Source organism: Spermophilus citellus, assembly GCF_964194105.1.
Source record: "Spermophilus citellus genome assembly, chromosome: 17".
NCBI classification, from domain to species: domain Eukaryota; kingdom Metazoa; phylum Chordata; class Mammalia; order Rodentia; family Sciuridae; genus Spermophilus; species Spermophilus citellus.
Window position 1 is genome coordinate 41,585,766 of NC_138199.1, and position 23,034 is coordinate 41,608,799.

The 23,034-nt window shown below is 38.4% G+C and overlaps 1 protein-coding gene and 1 long non-coding RNA gene across 2 annotated transcripts in view; one reads left to right on the forward strand and one right to left on the reverse strand.

Annotated features, from left to right (window-relative positions):
• On the reverse strand, positions 1–22,691 carry PRR11 (proline rich 11; the record flags this gene model as incomplete). The annotated part of the gene is made up of 11 exons (XM_081270455.1): positions 22,654–22,691; positions 16,566–16,653; positions 16,340–16,472; positions 13,427–13,583; positions 13,078–13,200; positions 8,649–8,906; positions 7,594–7,692; positions 7,131–7,243; positions 4,231–4,290; positions 4,052–4,148; positions 1–69 (listed from the first exon to the last, which is right to left on the reverse strand). The coding sequence occupies exons 3-11, from the start codon at positions 16,465–16,467 to the stop codon at positions 1–3; spliced, it is 1,104 nt and encodes a 367-aa protein (XP_081126581.1). The 5' UTR covers positions 16,468–16,472; positions 16,566–16,653; positions 22,654–22,691.
• LOC308635743 overlaps positions 1–23,034 on the forward strand; it is a 573,614-nt gene that overhangs the window by 507,089 nt on the left and 43,491 nt on the right. The gene's annotated exons all lie outside the window — the stretch shown is intronic.

Sequence of the window (23,034 nt, forward strand, 5' to 3'; positions counted from 1 at the left end):
TCAATTTTGTTCATCAAAGCTGCTTGTAGAAAGTGGCAGAGTTTGAGTCGGGCTTCTAGGGTGAGCCAGCTATTAAAAAAAAAATTATAATTATAATGTGAATTATGTTCCTGTAGCCCAACATAACTCTTCTTCCTCACTAACAAAACCCTGTTTTATTGTTGTTCTGTTTGTTTGTTGTTGTTTTTGCAGGGCAGCATTACATCCAAATTCTAAAACCAGTCTTTCCCAGCTTTTTGATATAACCATAAAAGTTCTTGGATAAGGCCTCTTCAAAGTGATGAGAATAGCTTAGTACACCTTTCTGATCTGGGCCTTTCTCCTTCTCTTGCCTGAAATGTGGACATGAGACTCTAGCCATTCTGAACCACAAGGTTAAAAAAACACACATTGGGCTGGGGATATAGCTCTGTTGGCAGAATGCTTGCCTTGCAAGCCTAAGGCCCTGGGTTCAATCCCCAGCACCACAGACAAACAAACACCAAAACACACACATTAAGGATTGAAGAGCAGGGATGACATGACGAATCTGCTGTATTAAGTGTGGACTTCCTACTTCCTAAAAGAATACTAAGAAAAACAAATCTTATCTGATTAAGCCACTGTGATCAAATTATTGTTACTGGTAGTCAAAAGCAAAACATAACTGATAGCGTTGCTTCAGAGTTAAAAGAAAAAGGAATCTAAGGGCTGGGTAGGAAAAGTCATTCTATATTTTACAGTAATATTTATGAGGCATCTGCCTACTAAGTGGATTTTTGGTAGCACTACATATGGCATAGGTCTTATCTGTGATTTTATTGTTGTTGCCTAATATATGAGTTTATTATTATTATATATTTTTGTTTCCATAGTTCCTGACATATTGTATTAGTTATTGGGTAAGGCAGAGGCATGAAGCATCCCATAACTAAACAGAGAAAGGAAGGGGTTAAGTCCTTTTCTCTTTGCCCCTTCCCCTCATAATGTATTTTTTTATTTTTGAAAAATTGTTTTATTTGTTATTTTTAGATATACAGAATAGAGTATATTTTGACACATTATACATACATGGAGTATAACTTAATTTTAATATTTTTTAGTAACAGGGATTGAACCCAGGGGCACTTAACCACTGAGCTACATCCCCAGCCCTTTATTATTTTTATTTATTTTTATATTTATCTATCTATTTTTTTTTTTTTTTTTTGGTGGTGCTGGGGATTGAACCCAGGGCCTTGTGCATACAAGGCAAGCATTCTACTAACTGAGCTATATCCCCAGGCCCTATTATTTTTTATTTTGAGACAGGGTCTCATTGAGTTGCTTAGGGCCTTGCTAAGTTGCTAAGGCTGGCTTTGAACTTGTGATCCTCCTGTCCCACCTCCCCTCATAATTTTTGTTTTTGGTACCAGGGACTGAACTCAGGGGTACTCAACTACTGAGCCACATCCCCAGCCCTATTTTGTCTCACTGAGTTGCTTAGGGCCTCGCTAAGTTGTTGAGGCTGGCTTTGAACTTATGATCCACTGCCTCAGCCTCCCGAGCTGCTGGGATTATAGTGGTGTGCCTCTGCAGCTGGCTTTCCCTCATAATTTTTGAATGCTGTGATATGGGGTAGACCCCTACTGGATGCTCTACATGGAGAAGGGAATGTGGGCCACATCTCCAATGAAGGCCATGGAGTGCCCAGAAGAACTAAGTTGATTAGCAAGAGGTAAACCAATTGCTAGTTTGAGTTCAAAGCCAGCCTCAGCAAAAGTGAGGCCCTAAGCAACCTTGTCTCTAAATAAAATACAAAATAGGGCTGTGGATGTGGCTCAGTGATGGAGTATCCCTGAGTTCAATCTCTGGTACCCAAAAAACAAAACAAAACAAAACAAACTTACAGCTGGGCACAGTGGTGCACATCTGTAATCTCAGTGACTTGCGAGGCTAAGGTAGGAGGATTGCAAGTTCCAGGCCAGCTTGAGCAACTTAGCAAGGCCCTAAGCAACTTAACAAGACCCTGTATCAAAATAAAAAAATAAAAAGGGATGGGGGTTGTAGCTCATTGGTAAAACGTCCCTGGGTTCAATACCCAGTACCAAAAACCAAAACAACAAAAATACAACTTATAAATGTCTAGATTTTGTATCTCATCTGATAATTAAAGTATTTACAAAGTGTATTTTTACCAAAGAGATACAATTCATTATGATAAAGTATTACAGAATAAACTTTGTTTTATAACAATTGTCCCACAAAAGACACTGATTCTTTTTCTGTGTATGTGGTGCTTGAAATCAAAACCAGGGCCTCATGCGTACTAGTCAAGCACTTTACCAATGAGCTATATTCCCAGCCAAGGTACTGATTTTTTTTTTAAATATTTATTCTTAAGTTTTATGTGGTGCTGAGGATCGAACCCAGTGCCTCATGCATGCTAGGCAAGCACTCTATCACTGAGCCATAACCCCAGCCCAAAGCACTGATTTTTTTGTTTGTTTTTATTTTGGTGTGTGGGTCATACATATAGCTGACAAGGATGAAAACTGTCAAACCCTTATTTGTCAATCCTGCATGGTGTGACTCCCATCTACATCTCCATTGTTGTCTTTTCCCAATTTTTCAGAATCTTTCTATGTGTTATAGTCACAGTGGATAATTTTTAGTTCCTTGGATAGGACATGATCCTGTCAGCCATGGGACCCATATGCATGCAATTCTCTGAGCCCGGACCTTTCTCCTTTATGACATTCATGGTAAGCCCACCCCTTCCTGGTTAATACTTCTGCATCCTTCAACTCTCACCTCAAGCATCATCACTTCCTAAGGAATCCTTCCTAGATCATCCATATTAGATCAGGTTCTTCTACTGGTTCCCACAGAACATAGATCCTTTCTTTCATGACATTTATTGTTGTACACAATTATATAAATATGGGATTATTTGATTAATGTTTATTTTTTTCTCACTAGCCTGAAAACTCCAAGACAGCGAGTCTGTGTCTGCTTTTGCTTATCCTATTGCCCCAGTACTCCAGTACAGTGCTTGGCTTATAGGAAGTACCTGATACTTAGTAAAGAGCTGGTATAATCAGGCATTCATTGACAGAGTAGAAGATAAATCTGGCTACATCTCACAGAATCTTTTTTCTTTTCATCCTCAAAGAATTTTATGCAGCTTAAATTTTAAAATGCTTAGCAAAGCATAAGATAGCACAACAATTATCATTACTTTAGGTTTGGGGATATACCTTAGTGGTATAGCACTTGCCTAGCATGCTCAAGGTCCTGGGTTATATCCCTAGTATTGCAAAAAAGAAAAAGAAAGAAAGAAAAGAAAAAGAAATGTAAAAATGGTTCTTTAGGGACTGGGGATATGGCTCAGTGGTAGAGCACTTGCCTAGCATGTGTGAGGCACTAGGTTCAATTCTCAGCCCCTCATATAAATAAATAAGTTAAAATTATTTAAATAAATAAGTTTCAACACCTTATTTATTTACTTATTTATTTGAGAGAGAGAGAGAGAGAGAGAGAGAGAGAGAGAGAGAGAATTTTTAAATATTTATTTATTTTTTTAGTTTTCGGCAGACACAACATCTTTGTTTGTATGTGGTGCTAAGGATTGAACCCAGGCCGCACGCATGCCAGGCGAGTGCGCTACCCCTTGAGCCACACCCCCAGCCCATGTTTCAACACCTTAAAAAAATTTTTTTTAAATAAAAAAAAAGAGGTCCATCAACAACTAAAAATATATATATATATATTAAAAAATTGTTGGGCTGGGGTTGTGGCTCAGCTGTATAGCGCTCACTTAGCATGTGCAAGGCCCTGGGTTCGATCCGCAGACCACATAAAAATAAATAAATAGAGATACTGTGTCCAACTACAACTAAAAATAAATATTAAAAAAATAAATAAATAAAAAGGGTACTTTATATATTGTGATTATAAATGAATTATAATTATGATTATGATTATTAGTGCTGGGGATTGAACCCAGGGCCTCATGCATGCTAGGGAAGCAGTCTACCACTGAGCATAGTATATCCCCAGCTGTTTGTTATTTTTTTCCTTAAAGGCTTACCTGAAACTTTCTCCTCAATGCCTGGGTCATCACTGGGGTCAGTCCAGTTCCTGTTTCCATATTTTCTTTATTGGTTAGAGGGGTTCCACCTGGGCTTCTACAAAGGTATTGAAAATATTAGGAGCTGTGCTTTATATACATTTTTCAAATGGATTTAGAAAGCATAAAGAATGCATTACCTTTCTACATCAACTTTTCTAAGCAGTTTCCGCAGATCTATCTGGCTTTTACCAGGAGTACTGATAAAATAAATATATAAAACATTAGAACTTGACAGATTTTATCACTTTTCCTAAAGCAAAGAAGAAATTTTTATAGGCAACCTAGAAAGGAATTCTATTTGCTACATTAAAAAACAGCAATAGAGCTGGACATAGTGGCATGCTCCTGTAAACCCAACCGTTCAGGAAATTGAGGCTGGAGGATCACCAAATTTGAGGTCAGCCTCAGCAACTTAGTGTGACTCTGTCTCAAAACAACAACAAAAAAAAATGATTGGGAATGTGTCTGAGTGGTTAAACACCCCTTGATTCAGTTCTCATTACGAAAAAACAACAAAAAAACAGCAGTAGAGTCACACACCTGTAATCCCAGCCACTTAGGAAGCTAAAACAGGAAGTTCAAGGACATACTGGATAATGAAAAGAGCAGCAAGGTCCTGGATTCAATCCCAAGTACCATAAAACAAAACAAAACAAAACAGCAGTATATGCTAATGACACTGTAAGGTGATAACATGTAGCCATTTTAATAAGTAACACTTTTTGGGGGGTGGGGACAGGGGGCGGGTGGCAGGTACTGAGATTTGAACCCAGATCCTCATACATACTATTCAAGAGCTCTATCACTGAGCTATAGCCCCATTTCCCAGTAATACTTCTTGACCCAGTAACTACATCTGTAAGAATCCATCCTAGGGAAAAATTCAACTATGCATACAAGTTATGGACAAAAATGTTCACTGAAGAATTAGAGAAATTAGAAAGCATAGTCAGAAGTGGTAATGCACACTTATAATCCCTGATACTTGGGAGGTTGAGGTAGAAAGATTACAAGTTCAAGGCCAGCCTAGGCAATTTAGCAAGATCCTATCTCAAAGGGGAAAAAAGTAAAAAGGAGTAGGGAAGTAGCTGAGTAATAAAGTGCTTGCCTTACATGCATGAGGCCCTGGGTTCAATCCCCAGTACTGGCCAAAACCAAAACCAAACCAAAACAAAACAAAATAAACTCACAGGGCTGAGGTTGTGGCTCAGTGGTAGAGTGCTTGCCTAGCATGTGTGAGGCACTGGGTTCTATTCTCAGCACCACATATAAATTAATAAATAAAATAAATGTCCATCAACAACCAAAAATATTAAAAAAAATAACCTCACAAACAACCTAAATGTCTTTTTTTTTTTTAATATTTTATTTACATTTCAGTTTTCGGCAGACAGAACATCTTTATTTGTATGTGGTGCTGAGGATGGAACCCGGGCCGCACCCATGCCAGGCGAGCTCGCTACCGCTTGAGCCACATCCCCAGCCCCCAACCTAAATGTCTAAACAGAGTTTTATGTATGAAATTTACATATAATGAACTACATAGTTTGAAGAAGTCAAAATGATATTTTAATATTATTTTTATTATTATTTGATTTTTTTTTTTTTGTGGTACTGGGGATTGAACCCAGGGCCTTGCACATGCAAGGCAAGTACTCTATCACTGAGCTATATCCCTAGACCTTAAGCTAGTTTTTAATAATATGACATCTTAAGTGGGAAAAGCTGTAACTATATCTATAATATGATTATATTCAGTACACATACACATCCCTTTTTTGGGGGGCGGGGTACTGGGGCACTTAACCACTGAATCAAACCTCTAGCCTCCCCTCAATCCCCTCCCCCTTTTTAAAAAAATTCTGAGACAGGGGCCTCCTATAATTGAATAGGGCCTCCCTAAATTGTTGGTGCTGGTCTCAAATTTGCAATTCTGTCTCAGACTCCTGATTTACTAGGATTATAGGTGTGGGTCCTCTGTTTTCTTGATTCTAGATATGCTAATTTTTATATTTTATTATTTCTGAAATCAGTTTGTTTTAAAATTTCTTGATAGTTTTTCTGGGGATGGAACCTAGAACTTCACACATACTATACAAGTGCTTTACAACTAGCTACTTCCCCAACTCCCCAGATCTGTCATTCAATTAATGATATATCTTGTAATGGTATCTTGAAATGGAGGCAATAGAGTAGTGTATATCCATAAAAAAAGACAAACAAAAAAAGGTACTTGGGTTGTGGCTCAGTGGTAGAGCACTTGCCTTGAATGTGTGAGGCACTAGGTTTGATTCTCAGCACCATATATAAATAAAAAATAAAGGTTTGTCAACAACTAAAATGAATAAAATAAATAAAATTTATGGGGCTGGGGTTATGGCTCAGTGGTAGAGCGCTTGCCTCGCACGTGCAAGGTCCTGGATTTGATCCTCAGCACCACATATAAATAAACAGTTATTGTGTTCAACTACAACTACATAAAAAAAATAAAATATAAATAAATAAATAAAGACGTGGGGGCTAGAATGATAAAACAGTATATTAGCATGTTAATAGCAGCTATCTCCAATGTTAGGATCATTAATAAGACAGGAGTTGAAAGACTCAAAGTGAGGTTTTTTCCTGTGGTACAGTGCTTGCCTAGCATATGTGAGGCACTGGGTTCAATTCTCAGCATCACATATAAACAAACAAACAAACAAACAAATAAATAAATAAAAGGTCCATCAACAACTAAAAAATATTTTTTAAAAATCACTTTTAAGCCAACAGTGGTGGCACATGCCTGTAATCCAGTGACTCAGGAAGCTGGGGCAGGAGGATTGCAAATTGAAGACCAGCCTTAGCTATTTATTGAGGCCCTAAGCAACTTAGCAAGACCCTGTCTCAGAATAAAAAAAATGGGTTGAAGATGTGGCTCAGTGGTAAAGTGTCCCCTAGGTTCAATCCCTAGTACCTGCCTCCCCCACCAAAAAAAAAAAAAAAAAAACACTTTTAAGTAGCCATAGAGTATAATGCTGTGTATGTAGTTCCTTACATTAGAACATTTGTAACTCGAGTTGATAATGCTTTGGAGTTCGGTTTCAGGGTAACACGCTGCAAGTCAGAGACAGTAACCAGTGGATTCCGTGCCTTCGGTGATGGTACAAGCTTTAATCATAAAATGAGACTTTATTAAATACATATTTTCAAATGTAATTCAAAATGTAAACATGCTTAAACACCATTTATCTAAGTGCCAAGACATACCCACTTCTCTACTCAATTTTTATTCCAAAGCGTCAAAGTATGTCTTTACCTTTTGGGATTAATGGTTGGTGATAAAACTGTCTAATTAAATACATTTGAGATCTATACATTTTGTTTTGGATTCAAATATACTAAAACAGCACATATTTAATTTGAAATAACTTCTACAGATAGGGCACATGATTATTTTCCATACAGGGACAACCAGGTTGAAAGGAGAAAGATCATGTATATGGTCAATGCTACCTTACCTTCTTCCTTTCATCAATATTCTGTGTCTTCTTTAATTTCACAGTCAGAAGATCTTTAACTGTTATCTGCAAAGGTCCATCTTTTTTTAATGGTCCAGTCTTTAAATACATGAAGATAGAATTTAAATTAGAATCAGAATATCTAGTGAAATGTAAATTCAAATCCAGATTTCAAAGATTCAGAGTTAAGCCCAGCACTGTGATACACGTTTTTACTTCCAGAGACTCTAGAGGCTAAGGCAGAAGGATTGCAATTTGAGGCAAACCCCAGCAACTTAGCAGGGCCCTAAACAACTTAGGGAGACCCTGTCTCAAAATAAAATAAATAAATAAATAAAATTGGCTGAGGATGTAGCTCAGTATCAAAAAGAAAAAAGAAAAAAAAAGTTAAAAGTTACCTCTCATTTACCCTAGGAACCTATCAAATTCTTTCCACTTAAGCAAGAATGATCCTATTTTCAGTACTTGAGGATGCTAATTTGAAAAATATTCATAGAAGTGTAAGGCATTAGCCAGATGTGGTGGTATACACCTATAATCCCAGCTTTTCTGGAGGCTGAGACAGCAGGATCACAAGTTTGAGATCACTCTTGGCAACTTGGTGAGAACTTGTCTCAAAATAAAATAATTTTTAAAAAGGGCTGGGGCTAGGGCTGGGGTTGTGACTCAGTGCTGGCCTAGCATCTGTGAGGCACTGGGTTTGAGCCTTAGCACCACATAAAAATAAATAAATAAAATAAAAGTATTGAGTCCATCTACAACCAAAAAAAAATATATTGGAAAAAAAATTCATTAGCTGGCATGATGGTGGGTAGTCCCGGCTACTCAAAAGGTTTGAGGCAAAATTGCTTGAGTCCATAAGTTCAAGACCAGTTTGGTCAGCACAGTAAGACCCAGTCTCCAAAACAAATAAACTATTTAACATAGTGAAGATATGGAGTCAGAACAACTATAACCTTCGGTTTAAGCATTTAGCTCAGCCTTAAAAGGCCACGGAGGCTTTACTCCTATATTACATGCTGACCAAAACTCACCATGACTAGATTACTTCCTACCTGAAGTGCTTGAGTGAGGCCAGATTTTCTGAGCAGCAAAGGTGCTAGTGGGGGTGGTGGAGGAGGCAGAGGAGGAGGTGGAGGAGGAGGAGGTGGAGGTGGAGGTGGAGGAGGATGGCTGGCCAGCTGCGGTAGTGTGGGAGGAGGTATAGCTGGGGATTCCTCCAAGGTGATTACATCACTGGCAGGCTCCTTTGTAAGTTTACCACTCCTGTAACACGTTTGACCACAGCTTGGACAAGAATTTTCTGAGACAATCTGGAAGAAGACGTTATATTTGGCAAATGCATAATACGTTAATTTGATTCTTGTGGCAGAAAGTCATTAAAATAATAGCTAATAAATAATGAATGCTTTCTCAATGTACCATTTTCTCAATTGTCATAACTTTCTTCATTTCACTTCTTCATTTTGTATGTGATATATGCTAGGCACTGAGTACGGTGGGAGCCCTGTCTGTGACCTTGCAGACAGACATTAAACGTACATAGACACACTTAAAACCATACAAAATAACACTTAAAGGAAGAACAATGAAGTGTGCTCTGAGATTGAACAGCTAGTCTTGGGGAATGATAATTAGTCACCAAAGAATGAATTAAGACTTTCCAGATGGAGGGAGATGATAGGGGGAGTTCATCCCAGAGAGGAAAATACTTAATCAGAAGAATATAGTACATTCAAAGTACTGGTAAATAGGGTAAAAGGCGCTGAGCATGGTGGCGCACGCCTGTAATCCCAGCGGCTCAGGAGGCTGAGGCAGGTGGATCGCGAGTGCAAAGCCAGCCTCAGCAACCATGAGGCTCTAAGCAACTCAGTGATACCCTGTCTTTAAAATAAAACACAAAAAAGGGCTGGGGAAGGGCTGGGGTTGTGGCTTAGAGATAGAGCGTTTGCCCAGCACATGCAAGGCCCTGGGTTCGACCCTCAGCACCACATAAAAAATAAATAAAATAAAGGTATTGTGTCCAACTACAACTAAAAAATAAATATTTTTAAAAAAGAAAAAAAAAAGAAAAATAGCTGGGGATGTAGCTCAGTGGTTGAGTGCTCCAAGTTCAATCCCCAGTACTCGCCACCCCCCCCAAAAAAAAGGGTGATAAAAAGCTGGAATATGACTGTTTTGGGTTGAATTATGGGCCAAAATTCATGTGGAGGTCTTAAAATCTAGTACTACAAAATGTGATTTATTTGGAGATATGGCTTTCAAAGAGATGGTGGTAGGAATGGGAAAGATATTGAACAAACATAACTTTCTTATGTTCATAAATGGACACACAAACCAGTGTAACTCCACCTCATGTACAGCTGTAAAAATGGGAAGTTATGCTCCATGTATGTATGATATGTCAAAATACACTCTACCATCGTGTAAAACTAAAAAGGACAAATAAAAAATTTTAAAAAATAAGAGGTAGTGAAATTAAAAATGAGACATTTAGGGTGAATCTTAATCCTATGTAACAGTTATTCCTAGGACAAAAGGAAATGACACCTGAAATGTACTCAGACAGGAAAGATCATGTGAGAACACAGTGAGAGGCAGCCATCTGTAAGCCAACAGAGGTTCTTCAGAAGAAAACCTTGCTGACCCCTTGATCTCATACTTCTTGCTTCCAGAACTGTGAGAAAACAAATTTCTGTTGTATAAACGATCTGTGGTATTTTATTATGCCAACCCTAGCAAATAACAAATAACAGTGACCCTATTAAATAAGGTGATATATTAATTTTTTGTGGCTACTATAAATTATCACAAACTTGGTGGCTTAAAACAATCAAACTCTATTTTCTCACAATGCTGCAGGCTGGAAGTCTGAAATCAAAAGGGTCAACTGAGCTGTGCTCCCTCTCAAGGCTCTAAAGAACCCCTTCCTTGCCTTTTCCAGTTAAAGGCAGCTGTCAATATTCTTTGGCTTGTCACTGAAATACTCCAATCTCTTGTTTCTATGGTCACCTGCTTGTCTCTGTGTGAATTCTCTTGTGTATCTCTCTTTCAAGGACAGTTATCATTAGATTTAGGGTCCACCCAGATAAATCAGGAATGTCTCATCTTAAAATCCTTTTTCCCAAATAAGATAATATTTATAGGTTCTAGGAATTAGGACCTGAACATTATCTTTTTGGAGGTCATCATCCACTTAGCTCCCTACAAATTGTATCATCCCAATGTTACAGTTGAGGAAACTTTGCCTTTCCCTCCTTTGGCTAGTTCACCTTGAGGTGTAAATTCTGGGGAGCAGTAGTGGAAAACCAGAAGCTTCCTTCCAGATCAACGAGCACAATGTTGAATTACTGAGAACAGAGGTGTCACTTAGGGGGATTTGGAATGGATATTTATAGTTTATTTTTTTTCTGCATGCATCAGTCAGGAAATTCAAAACCACTCTTGAGTATTTATAAGAGAGATTTGGGGTGTAGCTCAGTGATAGAGAGCTTGCTTACCATGTACAAGACCCTGGTTTAGGTCCTAGCACCACAGTGAAAAAAAAAAAAAAAAGGTCTGAACCACTTCACATCCTAGTCATCAGCAGCAAACTGCTCTGACATAAAATCAGGAAGTTATAAAATCAGAGGAATTCAAAACAACAAAGTTACTTCTAGAACCAAAAGCTCAATTGGTCAATTAATTTTATTTTATGTTTTAGAAATTCTTTTCTACGTTTGTTGTTAAATAGATATTACATACACAGAGCACAAAACTCAGAAGATGCAAGAGTATACAGTGAAAAAGAAAGGACTTTCCTATCTTTGACTTAGCTACCAAACTGTCCCTCTACAAAAACAAACACCACTACCAATTTCTTATTTTTTTTCTTTTCTTTTGGGTACGGAGGATTGAACTCAGGGGCACTCAAATACTGAGCCATACCCCCAGCCCTATTTTATATTTTATTTAGAGACAGGGTCTCAGTGAGTTGCTCAGCACCTCACTTTTGCTGAGGCTGGCTTTCAATTCATGATCATCCTACCTCAGCCTCCTGAGCTTTTGGGATTATAGGTGTGTGCAACTGCACCCAGCACCCATTTCTTGTATAATGGGGTGGAATAATTCTCTGTTTGCTCCTTCACTTTTTCTGGGACCTGAGAGACTTTACAATATAGACCATCTCAGTGATCCCTGACCATGGAGCTTTGTAGCTAAAAATCAGAGTAAGGGAGACAGATTCTACAGGGGCTCTCTTTAGGCTGCTTGGGTGTTTCAAGGGAAGCTTTTACTCCTGCCAAAGAGCCCTTTAGAGTCTCCAAGTTCTGTTAAACTGTTATTCCTCCCAATCCTTCCAGGAAACTCCGCTCTTGCAAGCCTCACAATACTACCTGATCCTTTGTTTTTCTATGTCCTGCTCATATCTTATCTTAAACTTCAGATTCTCTTAATTTGAGTGTATAATTTGTTTTCTACTGGGTCAAAAGCAGGGCCTAACACATGCTAGGCTAGCACTCTACAATTGAGTTATATCCCAGCTCAAAACATTCTTTACATACATGTGCAGATATATAAGTATGCATATAATTTATATATATGTTTCCATATATGATTAGACATATATTTTATAAGGACATTTTGATTAATTTTAACTTTTTTCATTATTTATTTTTTGAGATGGTGGTCACACTATGTCGCCCAGGCTGCCTTTGAACTTTTAAACTCAAGCTGCCTGGGCCTCCCTAGCAGCTGGGACTATAGGTATTTGCTACCATGCCCCACCAAAAAAGTATATATATTTTAATCATTCATGGAAGCATCCTATAAACACTGTTTTGCATATACTTCTACATTTATTTTAATGTTGTATTCTTTATGTATATGGGGAGGGGGACACTTGGGATTGAACTTGGGGGTCATACATGCTAGAAAAGTGCTCTGCCATTAAGCTACATTCCCAATTATAATGCCATATTCTTTTTTCTCCCACACAATAATGGGAATTGAACTCAGGAGCACTCTGCTACTGAGCAACATCCCCAGTCCATTTTTTAATTTTATATTTTGAGATAGGGTTTTGCTTAATTGCTTTGGGGTCACTAAGTTGCTGAGGCAGGCCTCAAACTTGTGAGCTTTCTGCCTCAGCTTCCTGAGTAGCTGGGAGTATAGGTGTGCATCAACACACCCTCTACCGTTTTGTTTTTTTGTATTTGTTTTGCACATTTGATAGGGTAAAAATGTTACGCACTGAAGTTCAGTTTGCATTTCTGTTTTGTGTGTGTGGCAGAGACTGCTAAATGCCTCCCAATATACATTTTTGCCTTCTTCCTTACTAATAGTACTCCATTAGGCATTTTGTGCCTGATATTTGAGATAATCATAGATCTCATGGTCAGAACATTTTTCATATTAGAATAGTCTGTTCATAAAGACTAAAATCATAAAGACCTAAAATCCCTCCTTACCTAATTCTGAATTTGTCTTTTATTTGATAATACCAACCTTCATTGTTTCTTGGAGCTTGCATAATTCATTTTGCAAAATGCAAAATTGTTGTTTTAGACTGTAAAGTTCTCGGTGGCAGATTCGGGATGGAAAGATGGTATCTTTCAATACTTCTAAACCCTGAAATTCATAAGTAAAGAATCCTGAATCTTATGAGCAATATAATAAAAAGGGGAAAAAAGGAGACAGCAAGTTGTTTAATATTTGTCATATAGAAGCAAAAGCAATCATGATCCCCATAAACTCATCTTATTTGAGCTTCATCTGAGTGTTGAGCTGACCTAAGCACATACCCATATGAATAAAAACACCAAATGTGTTGAAAACAGGTATGTCAAACCCATACCTGGGCTACACAGTTCTGGCACCAGCTGTATATAGACCACACACTATTTTTCCAAAGCTTTATTGCATCTTTGATGTCGGGAAGTTTGAAGTTCCAAAATGGTCTTAGCCAGTTTCTACTATGGGGAATGGGTATATCTATTGAAGAAATAACCACTCTGCAAGAAAAACAAAATCAAACAAACAAATAAAAATAAAAGTTAAGTTGGAATAATAGCCTCTAATTAAACAAGAAACTGGTTTTATTTATTTTTATCATATTTTTTTTTTTTCAGCACTGGGAATTGAACCCAGGGATTCCTGACTAATAAGTATGCAATCTACCACTGAGCAACATACCCAGCCTTAAGAAGCAGGTTTTATAATGTGACTCAGGAGCAGGGACTTTCTACAGCCAAACTTTTCAGTAAATTCTAGAATTTAGGGATTCACTCATTCACTACATGTTTATTAAATATTTACTATATTATAGTCACTGGAGATTCAGTAATGGACAGTATAGATTAAAAATTCCGGGCTGGGGTTGTAGCTTAGCAGTAGAGCGCTCACCTATCATGTGTGAGGCCTTGGGTTTGATCCTCAGCACCACATAAAAATAAATTAAATTAAATAAAGGTATTGTGTCCAACTACACCTAAAAAATAAATATTAAAACAAACAAACAAATAAACAAACAAAATCCCTAAGCTCTCATGGAGTTTATGTGTCATGGGAGAAGAAAGGTAAAAATAAATAAGCAACTAAACAAATAAATAATAAATATATATAAGGAGACAAAATAAAGTAAAAGGGGAAAATGTGAAATGATGGGTGGGGTTTGAGGTAGAAAAGTCAGTGATAATCTTAGTGAGAAGGAGACTTGGGGGAAAAAATGAAGTCAGGAAGCTAGCAATCAAATATTTGAGAGAAGAGCAATCTAGAGAAAGGCAACAATAAGTGCAAAGGCCCTGAAGTAGAAGCTCACAAGAAGTGTTCAAGGAATAGCAAGGAGGCCAGAATGACTAGGGTAGATAGACTGAGAGGGAAGGGACTGGGAAATAAGGTCAGAGTCAGATCACATAAGCATTGTGAGTCATATAACAGATTTTAATTTTTATTCTGAGAAAGTAAGACATTGGAGAGTTTTCTTTCATGTTTTATGCTTTTAGTGTTGTATCTAAAACATAACTCCAAAACCCAAGGTATATCTTAGTATTTTTCCTTCTTTTTTGGGGGGAGGCGGGGTACTGGGGATTGAATCCAAGGGTGTATTACCATTAAGCTACATCCCTAGTCTTTCTTTCTTTTTTTTTTTTTTTTTTTTGTTTTAAGACAGGGTCTTGTTAAGTTGTTTAGGGTCTCACTAAATTGCTGAGGCTGGACTTGAACTTGGGATCCTCTTGACTCAGCTGCCGAGTTTCTGGGATTACAGGCATGCGCCACTGCACCCAGCTATTTTAGTAAAATTTTAATGGAATAAACAAGTTCAAGTTAGCAATACAGATAAAATATTTGTTACAAAGTAAAAATTTTTTCAGATTCAAAATGCAAAAAGATACATTTGACTCTGTTGACAGTAATACTTAATCGGCTTAGTTATATGCATTTAAAAAATTATAAATCTGAAGCAGGGTGCAGTGGCCCACACCTGTAATCCCAGCAGCTCTGGAGGTAGATGCAGGAGGATCGCGAGATCAAAGCCATCCTCAGCAATGGTGAGGCACTAAGCAACTCAGTGAGATTCTGTCTCTAAATAAATATGAAATAGGGCTGAAATGTGGCTCAGTGGTTGAGAGCACCTGAGTTCATTCCCTGGGACCAAAAACAAACAAACAAAAAGTTGAATATTTTATATAACAAGTGAAAAAGAATTTCCTAAGCAAATACACATATGAAAAAATAAACTGACTGGAGAAAACTCTTACTTTCATTGGAGACTTTAAAACAGAGAAGCAATATGACATGATTTTAACAGGCCCAAGCCAGCCTCTGCATTAAACATGCATAGCAGAGGGACAAGAGCAAAAATAGAGAAATCAATTAGGAGATTTACAATATTCAGGAGAGACAGAAAAGAGTCAAACATGGTATCACTGCAGTTATTGCTTTATGAAGGTCTGCTTTCAAAAATCTTCTATAGGGCTGGGGATGTGGCTCAAGCGGTAGCACGCTTGCCTGGCATGCGTGTGGCCTGGGTTCGATCCTCAGCACCACATACAGACAAAGATGTTGTGTCTGCCGAAAACTAAAAAATAAATGTTAAAATTCTCTCTCACTCTCTCAAAAAAAAAAAAAAAAAAATTAAAAAAAAATCTTCTATAAAGAAAGGTATAGGACTGGCAGTGTAACCTCAGTGGTAGAATGTGTGCATATGCAAGGCCCTGGGATCAATTCCCAGCAGTACCAAAAATAAAATAAAAGAGAGTCACAACAAGAAAGAATATAACTTATAATGTATAAGTTACTGTGAAAAACAGTACCCTACAATTCCTAAAACTCAGATTTTCTTTTAAGAGGACATTTAACTTGAGTTCCAGAAAACAAATGATCAAACTTTAGCAAAACTAAGATATAGATTCTTGTCCTATGGCCCTCTTTCATCACTTAGTTCACCTGGAAAAGAGAATATAGTTATCGTGCATTTGGACACAATTTTCTTTTGATTCTCACTTCACTTGAAAGTGAGAACTGTGGTTGTCATGCAGAATACAGATGTCCAGTTAAAATTTAATTTAATTTCAGATGAAGCATGAATAATTTAATAAAAGTAAATTCTTAATGTTACATGGGACACACTTTTACCCAAAATTATTCACTGTTCAGCTGAAATACAAATGACTTCATATTCTATATTTTTGTTTGTTAAATCTGGTACTTGTACCTTAAACTGATCAGATGTCTCTTAACATTTTCTCTGTTCCACATTATGTCTTACCTTTCTGGTGAGGGGAGTGGAGGGGGAGGTGTAGGTAGCTTGGACTGGGAGTGAGAGGCTTCTTTTTTCTTAAATAATCTTTTGGCTTTGGCTTTTAGCTTTCTTCTTCGTTGTTTGAACTTGGGCATAATTTCTGCAGAGAAATTTTTAAAAACATTTTTTATTGAAGAATAACACATACATATAGAAAGCACACCAACCTTAAGTATGTAGTTCAATGAATTACCATTACAGCAAACCTTACACACTCTTGAATCTGTTATCAGGATCCTCGGCTCGAGGCCTGACTTGATCCAATAATCCAGGTCTGGCCACTTGTCCCCAAAACCAAACAGAAAAGATAAAGGTGAAAAGCACGAAAGAACTTTAATTAGTGTAACTGTAGTTGCTACAGATTATTTTCTTTCTTTTTTCTCCTACCTCTTGGTTAATAAATCATAGCTGGGAGTGGTGGTACAAACCTGTAATTCCATCTCTGCTGGAGGCTGAGACAGGAAGATTTCAAGTTTGAGGCCAGCATGGGGAATTTAGCAAGACTGTGTCTCAAAATACAATAAAAATGGCTGGGGATGTAGCCTGGTAGAAAAGTACTTGCCCACCATGTGTGTGACTCTGGATTCAATCCCCAGCATTGGGGGGATAAAACAGGAAAAAAGAAAGGTTGCATCTGGAGACTTTGACTTTGGCATTATATTGTTTTCTACATTTATTTTATTATGTTGCTTTTCTTTATAACAGAGAAAATGGCTATAATTGGATTGAGGTTAAACATTGAAAGAATATAAGTTTCTTTATCAGCAACATTTACTGCACATCCACTATGATCATAGGCAGAGTTGGTTGTGTGGGGAGAAAACATTGTTAATTGAATGTCCCTTTATTTTTTGGCACCCTCACATACATATTCTCAGTCAATCTTCACTATCCTGCAAAGTATCCTTGAAAAAGAGGATTTTTATTCCCATTTTATACAGGGATAAACTGATTATTGGAAAGATTAGATGATATGCCCAAGGTTAATTGAATAAAGTATAAAGTCTGGATCTGTAAGTCTTCAAAGACCATGTTTTTTCTAGCAGCCTATGGTGTAATAGTAGCTTATAATGAAATAACAATTATCCCAAATCTAAAAGTGTTTTAAAACAATTTATTCTGAAGCATTTAAAATATCACCTAGCACACTTATATTTTAATACATATTCTTTACTGAAGAATTAAGACTGAGCAAGTTTGATCTGAGGCTCCAGCGTGCCTTTGCTGGTTTTAGTTGTTACCTGAGGAACAAAGATGTTGTTATTCAAGTAGCAGAAAGGAAAACTATCTGAAGGCCTGGGCCTCTTTCCCTTCAAACTTACATTTGAATAGGAACAATCAGCCTTTAAAATACACATTCATTCCACTTCTGTTCACTCAGTAACCTTTCAGCACTTGGTATGCAGCTCTACACTTGCTCAGCTCTCAGATTCCACTGGCTAAAGAACCTCCTCCCACCCTGCTGTGGATTATAAAAACCAAGATGTGCTTTGGTTGCAACAGCTTTGGACTTACAGAGGCTATCCCTAATGACAAAGAGTGATGTATCAACAGCTCTCTAGAAGTGGCTGGACTAATTGTCAGGCTCCAAATTAACAGAATGCTTTTCTTAATTGTTCTTAGAGGCTTGAGGGGAAAAACAAAACAAAACAAAACACCGAAACATAGTTGGCTGGCTTCTTATTTATTTATTTACATATTTTTGCAGTAGTAGGCTTGAACGTGAGGTGCTCTACCACTGAGAGCTACATCTCTAGCCCTAGCCCTTTTCATTCTTTTTTTTTTTTTTTTTTTTTTTGTGATGGAGGTGGGTACTGGGGATTGAACTCAGGGGCACTCAACCACTGAGTCACATCCCCAGCCCTATTTTGTATTTTATTTAGAGACAGGGTCTCACTGAGTTGCTATTACTGAGGCTGGCTTTGCCTCCTGAGCTGCGGGGATTATAGGTGTGCGCCACTGTGCCCAGCTCTCCAGCCCTTTTTAAAAATTTTTATTTTGAGACAGGGTCTCCTTAAGTTTTTGAGGTTGGTCTTGAATTTCAGATCCTGCTGCCTCAGGCTCCCAAATTGCTGGGATTACTGGCATGTGTCACCATGACTGGTGACTTCACCTTTTTATTTTTTATTTTTGTGTTGCTGGGGATTGAACCCAGGACCTTGTGCATACAAGTCAAGCAGTCTACCAACTAAGCTATATTCCCAGCCCTATTATATCACTTTTTTCCCCCTGTTGAAATAATAAAAGAAGACTTAGCAGCGATTAATAAATAAAAGGGATGTCTTTTTTTAATTCAAAATAAAGGAGCACAGATTGAGCATGCTAGGCAAGAGGTCTGCCACTGAACCATATCCCAGGTATACAGAGATATTTTGAATGAAGATACTTAGGAGATCCTCCCAGAAAGTAGTAATTTTGTGTTTGGGGGAGAAAAAACGGTTAAATCTCATCAAATCCATGTGCAGTGCATTTATGGAGAAATTTCATTGGAAACTATCACAGTCCACTGTTGGGGTCCCCAGAATCTGTGATTTCCATGGCACCTTTCATTTCCTTGGATTCTATCTGCCTCTCCATAGCCCTTCCCCATTGCTTTATCTTTATGTTTTGTTAGGGATCAAAAAGGATAGAACCAGCCTCTTGTCCTTTTTTCCTATATTACCAATACTTAAATTATGAAAATAGACTTAAAATTTTTCTTCCCCTGGTGGTGGTGCTGGGGAATCAAACTCAGAGTCTTGCCCATGCTACATCCCAGTCCTGAAAACAGACTTTAGAAAGGAGCTGGAGGGCTGGGGATGTGGCTCAGCGGTAGCCCGCTTGCCTGGCATGCGTGCGGCCCGGGTTCGATCCTCGGTACCACATACAAACAAAGATGTTGTGTCTGCCGATAACTAAAAAATAAAATATTAAAAAAAAAAAAAAGAAAGGAACTGGACTTTCTAGCTATACTTGGTGGATTGATTGTGACAAAGATTCTGTGCTTGATCAGGCTCCTGAAGCTTCTCCTAAACCCATCTTTGTACTTACAAAATTTGGTTTTAGCTTTTAGCAAAAAACTCTGCCAAATCAGTTTAGCAAGAACTACCACCCTCACCACCCCCCCCCCCCAAAAACAACAAAACATTATAAGGTTCCTCATCTTCCTCCATTACTTAGGTTTCTCTGATCACCCTGGTCTGTCTAGCATGAATCTTACTTAATCTGTTTAGGCAGAATCCCCCTTACTTCTTAGTAATTTTCCATCCATTGACTTTGTTCTTTGCCCATAAATTTATTTGCCTATATTATATTTGGAGTTGAGCCTAATCTCTCTCTCCTCACTACAAAATCCCACACAGTGGCGGGAATCCCACTGCAGTGGTCCCTATACCTATTGCAATGGTCCTGAAAAAAGTCTTCCTCAGTGTGTTTTATAACAAGTATAACTGTAAATTTTCTTTCTTTAACAATTCTAGGGACTGGAGGTATTGCTAAGTAGTAGGGTGCTTGCTTAGCATGTGGAAGGTCATAGGTTTGATCCTTAGTAACATACACACACACACACACATATGTGTGTGTATATATACATATATATACACACACATATAATGTCATATATGTATTAATATATTATATATAAATTATATATGATGGATATGGAAAATGACAAACCCAAAATAGTGTGGCCTGGGGAGAGGGAGTGAAAAAGAAGGCAATACATTGATCCTTTCCCAATACATTCTTTCCCAGTAACAAGACAGGCCTTGGGGAGGAGATATCTATCAAATCTGGAAGGACAGTCTGTGGGAAGAGGTCAAAAACATTGATCCTTCCCCAAACAAATCCATTTCCAGATGCTGACCACTGATCCCAGACCCTCCATCTGGCCCAGTAAAGACAAATCCAAAATACTGACCACTGACCCCAGAACTGCTCCCGCCATCTCGCCCAGTAAAACAGACCCCAAATTCCTGAGTTAAGTCAATTCTCAGTGTGACCTATATAAGTATGGACTCCCTCTTTGGCCAGTGGCTCATTTTCCACCAGGAAAGTAGACCCATTAGAGGTGTGACTCCATTACTGAATAAAGGCTTTTGCTGATCTGTGAAGTTTGTGACTGGCTCCGTCCTTTTGTGCCAACATTATATATATAAATTCCTTAGCACATCTTTCAAAGCTGTTCACAACTTAGTGCTCTGCAGCCTCATTTCTTCTAGTGACAACTAATTTGTACTTAGGTTTATTAAACACCAAATACTCTCTATAATGTAACCAGTCTTTCCCCTTGTTTGGGGTATCCTTTTCTAAGTCATCTTTTTTTTTTTTTTTTTTTAAGAGAGAGTGAGAGAGGGAGAGAGAGAGAATTTTAATATTTATTTTTCAGTTATCGGCGGACACAACATCTTTGTTGGTATGTGGTGCTGAGGATCGAACCCGAGCCGCACGCACGCCAGGCGAGCGCGCTACCGCTTGAGCCACATCCCCAGCCCTCTAAGTCATCTTAAACCTAATTTTCAAAACTTTTGTTACTTTTATCTTATAGACATTAGTTGAGGGTTGAAAATTCATCAGGTAGCCAGGCACGGTGGCACACACCTATAATCTTAACAACTCAGGAGGTTGAGGCAGGAAGATTACCAGTTCAAACCCAGCCTCAGCAACTTTGCAAAGCCCTAAGCAACTTAGTGAGAACCTGTCTCTAAAAAATTAAATAAATAAAAAGGACTGAGGATGTGACTCAATGGTAAAGCACACCTAAGTTAAATCTCCAGTACCAAACAATTAAAAATTAAAACAAAATCCATCAGATATTCTTTTTTAAATTTTTATATTTATTTTTTTACTTTTTGGCGGATACAACATCTTTGTATGTGGTGCTGAGGATTGAACCCGGGCGCACGCATGCCAGGCGAGCACGCTACCGCTTGAGCCACATCCCCAGCCCTCCATCAGATATTCTTCTAGGTGCTGTCATACAATCATGTGTAAGACCAAAATGGTTTCTGTTCTTATAAATTTATAGTGGTTGAAAAGTTATTGCTTTTGTGCTTTTATAGCACTGTATTATTATTTTTAAATTTTTTTAGTTGTAGTTGGACACCATACCTTTATTTATTTATTTGTATGTGGTGATGAGGATTGAGCCCAGCGCCTTGCATATGCTAGGCAAGCTCTCTACTGCTGAGCCATAACCCCAGTCCTATAAGACTTTATATACACCTTTATAATCGTCTCTAGGAGTTGGCAGGCAATGCTGCTCCTGTTAAAATTCCATCAGGTGATATAAAAAGTTCTTTGGTCATGGAGCATGTCCAAGGTTGTGGCAGCAACGGAAATCACAGTTACATTTTATTACCTTGTTCTTATTTTTATGGAGGCCTCTTACCCCTCATTAATGGTCTTACCAGTTCGATTAGTTCATCTTGAAAACCACAGCACTATTTTTGACACTTACTGATATTGATTTTACGTTTTATGTTATGTAGCATTGCTTTTTAAATTTCTGTCTGGTTTCTCGAGAGAGATCACAGGACTCTAGTCTCCTTCAGCACGGTATTTGGCATATAGTAATAAGCGCACACTTAAAATTGACACAGAATGTTCGATAGCATTAAGTGTGTATCAAGGGGCCGGGCGCAGTGTCGTACTCCTGTAACCTCAGCCGCTTGGGTGGGGGAGGCAGGAGAATCGCGAGTTCAAAGCCAGCGCTAAGCAATTCAGTGAGACCATGTCTCTAATAAAATACAAAATAGGGCTGGGGATGTGGTTCAGTGGTCGAGTGCCCCTGAATTCAAACCCTGGTACCCACCTCCCCGCCCCGCCAAAATAAAAAATAAGAGTGTAGAGAGGAACATTGGAATACTCTTTAGCCAAGAAATATACCTTCTCAAACTTGAATGTATATAGGAATCACGGGGGTGATCGTGGATCTTATTGCAATTCATATTCTAACTCAGAAAGTATGGGTGGAGCCCTTTGCGTTTCTAATAAGGGGCCAAATCATATCAATTTCGCTGGCCCGTGAACCCGTTTTGAGTAGCAAAGATATAAAGGAACGAGCAAAAGGAAGGCAGATGCTTCATTCCAAAACATATTTTTCAGAGTGTTAATAGAAGTACGGCTCGGATGGAGCCAGGCCGAGAACCTCTTCCCAAGCCGCAAATCTCCCCTTTTCTGCTTCTCCCTTCCTACTCCAGCCAGTCCCCTCCTCCTTTACCCATAAAAACATAAGCAGCAACAGGTCCAATTACGGAAGATTCGAGCCCAGGTAACACAGAAAGAATTGTCCCTGCACTTACTAGTCTAAGAGCCTGGGGATTAGATGGAGTCCGGGTAGTGGCTTCTTCCACGCCATAAAGAAAAATTCAAAATTAAATCCTCGTCACGGAGGGACCAATCGTAGACGTGGCTTCCCCACGATTCGCTTTCCTGGTAGCGTAGGAACACAGCCTGGCTTATGATTGGCTGAGATAGAATTACTCTCCGACCAATCGAGCATGAGGCGCTTTTAGTATGAATAAGGAGAAGGCGGGAGAGGAAAGAGGGTGTGTCGCGTCCCCTATGCTGTCGGTGGAAGCTTCCGTGTAATTGGTTGGTTCTTCTTCTGATTTCACCAATCGAAAGCTCTTCTCTGCTGAGCCCTAACTATGAAATTGAAAGTAGAGAGATAGGGTAGCCAA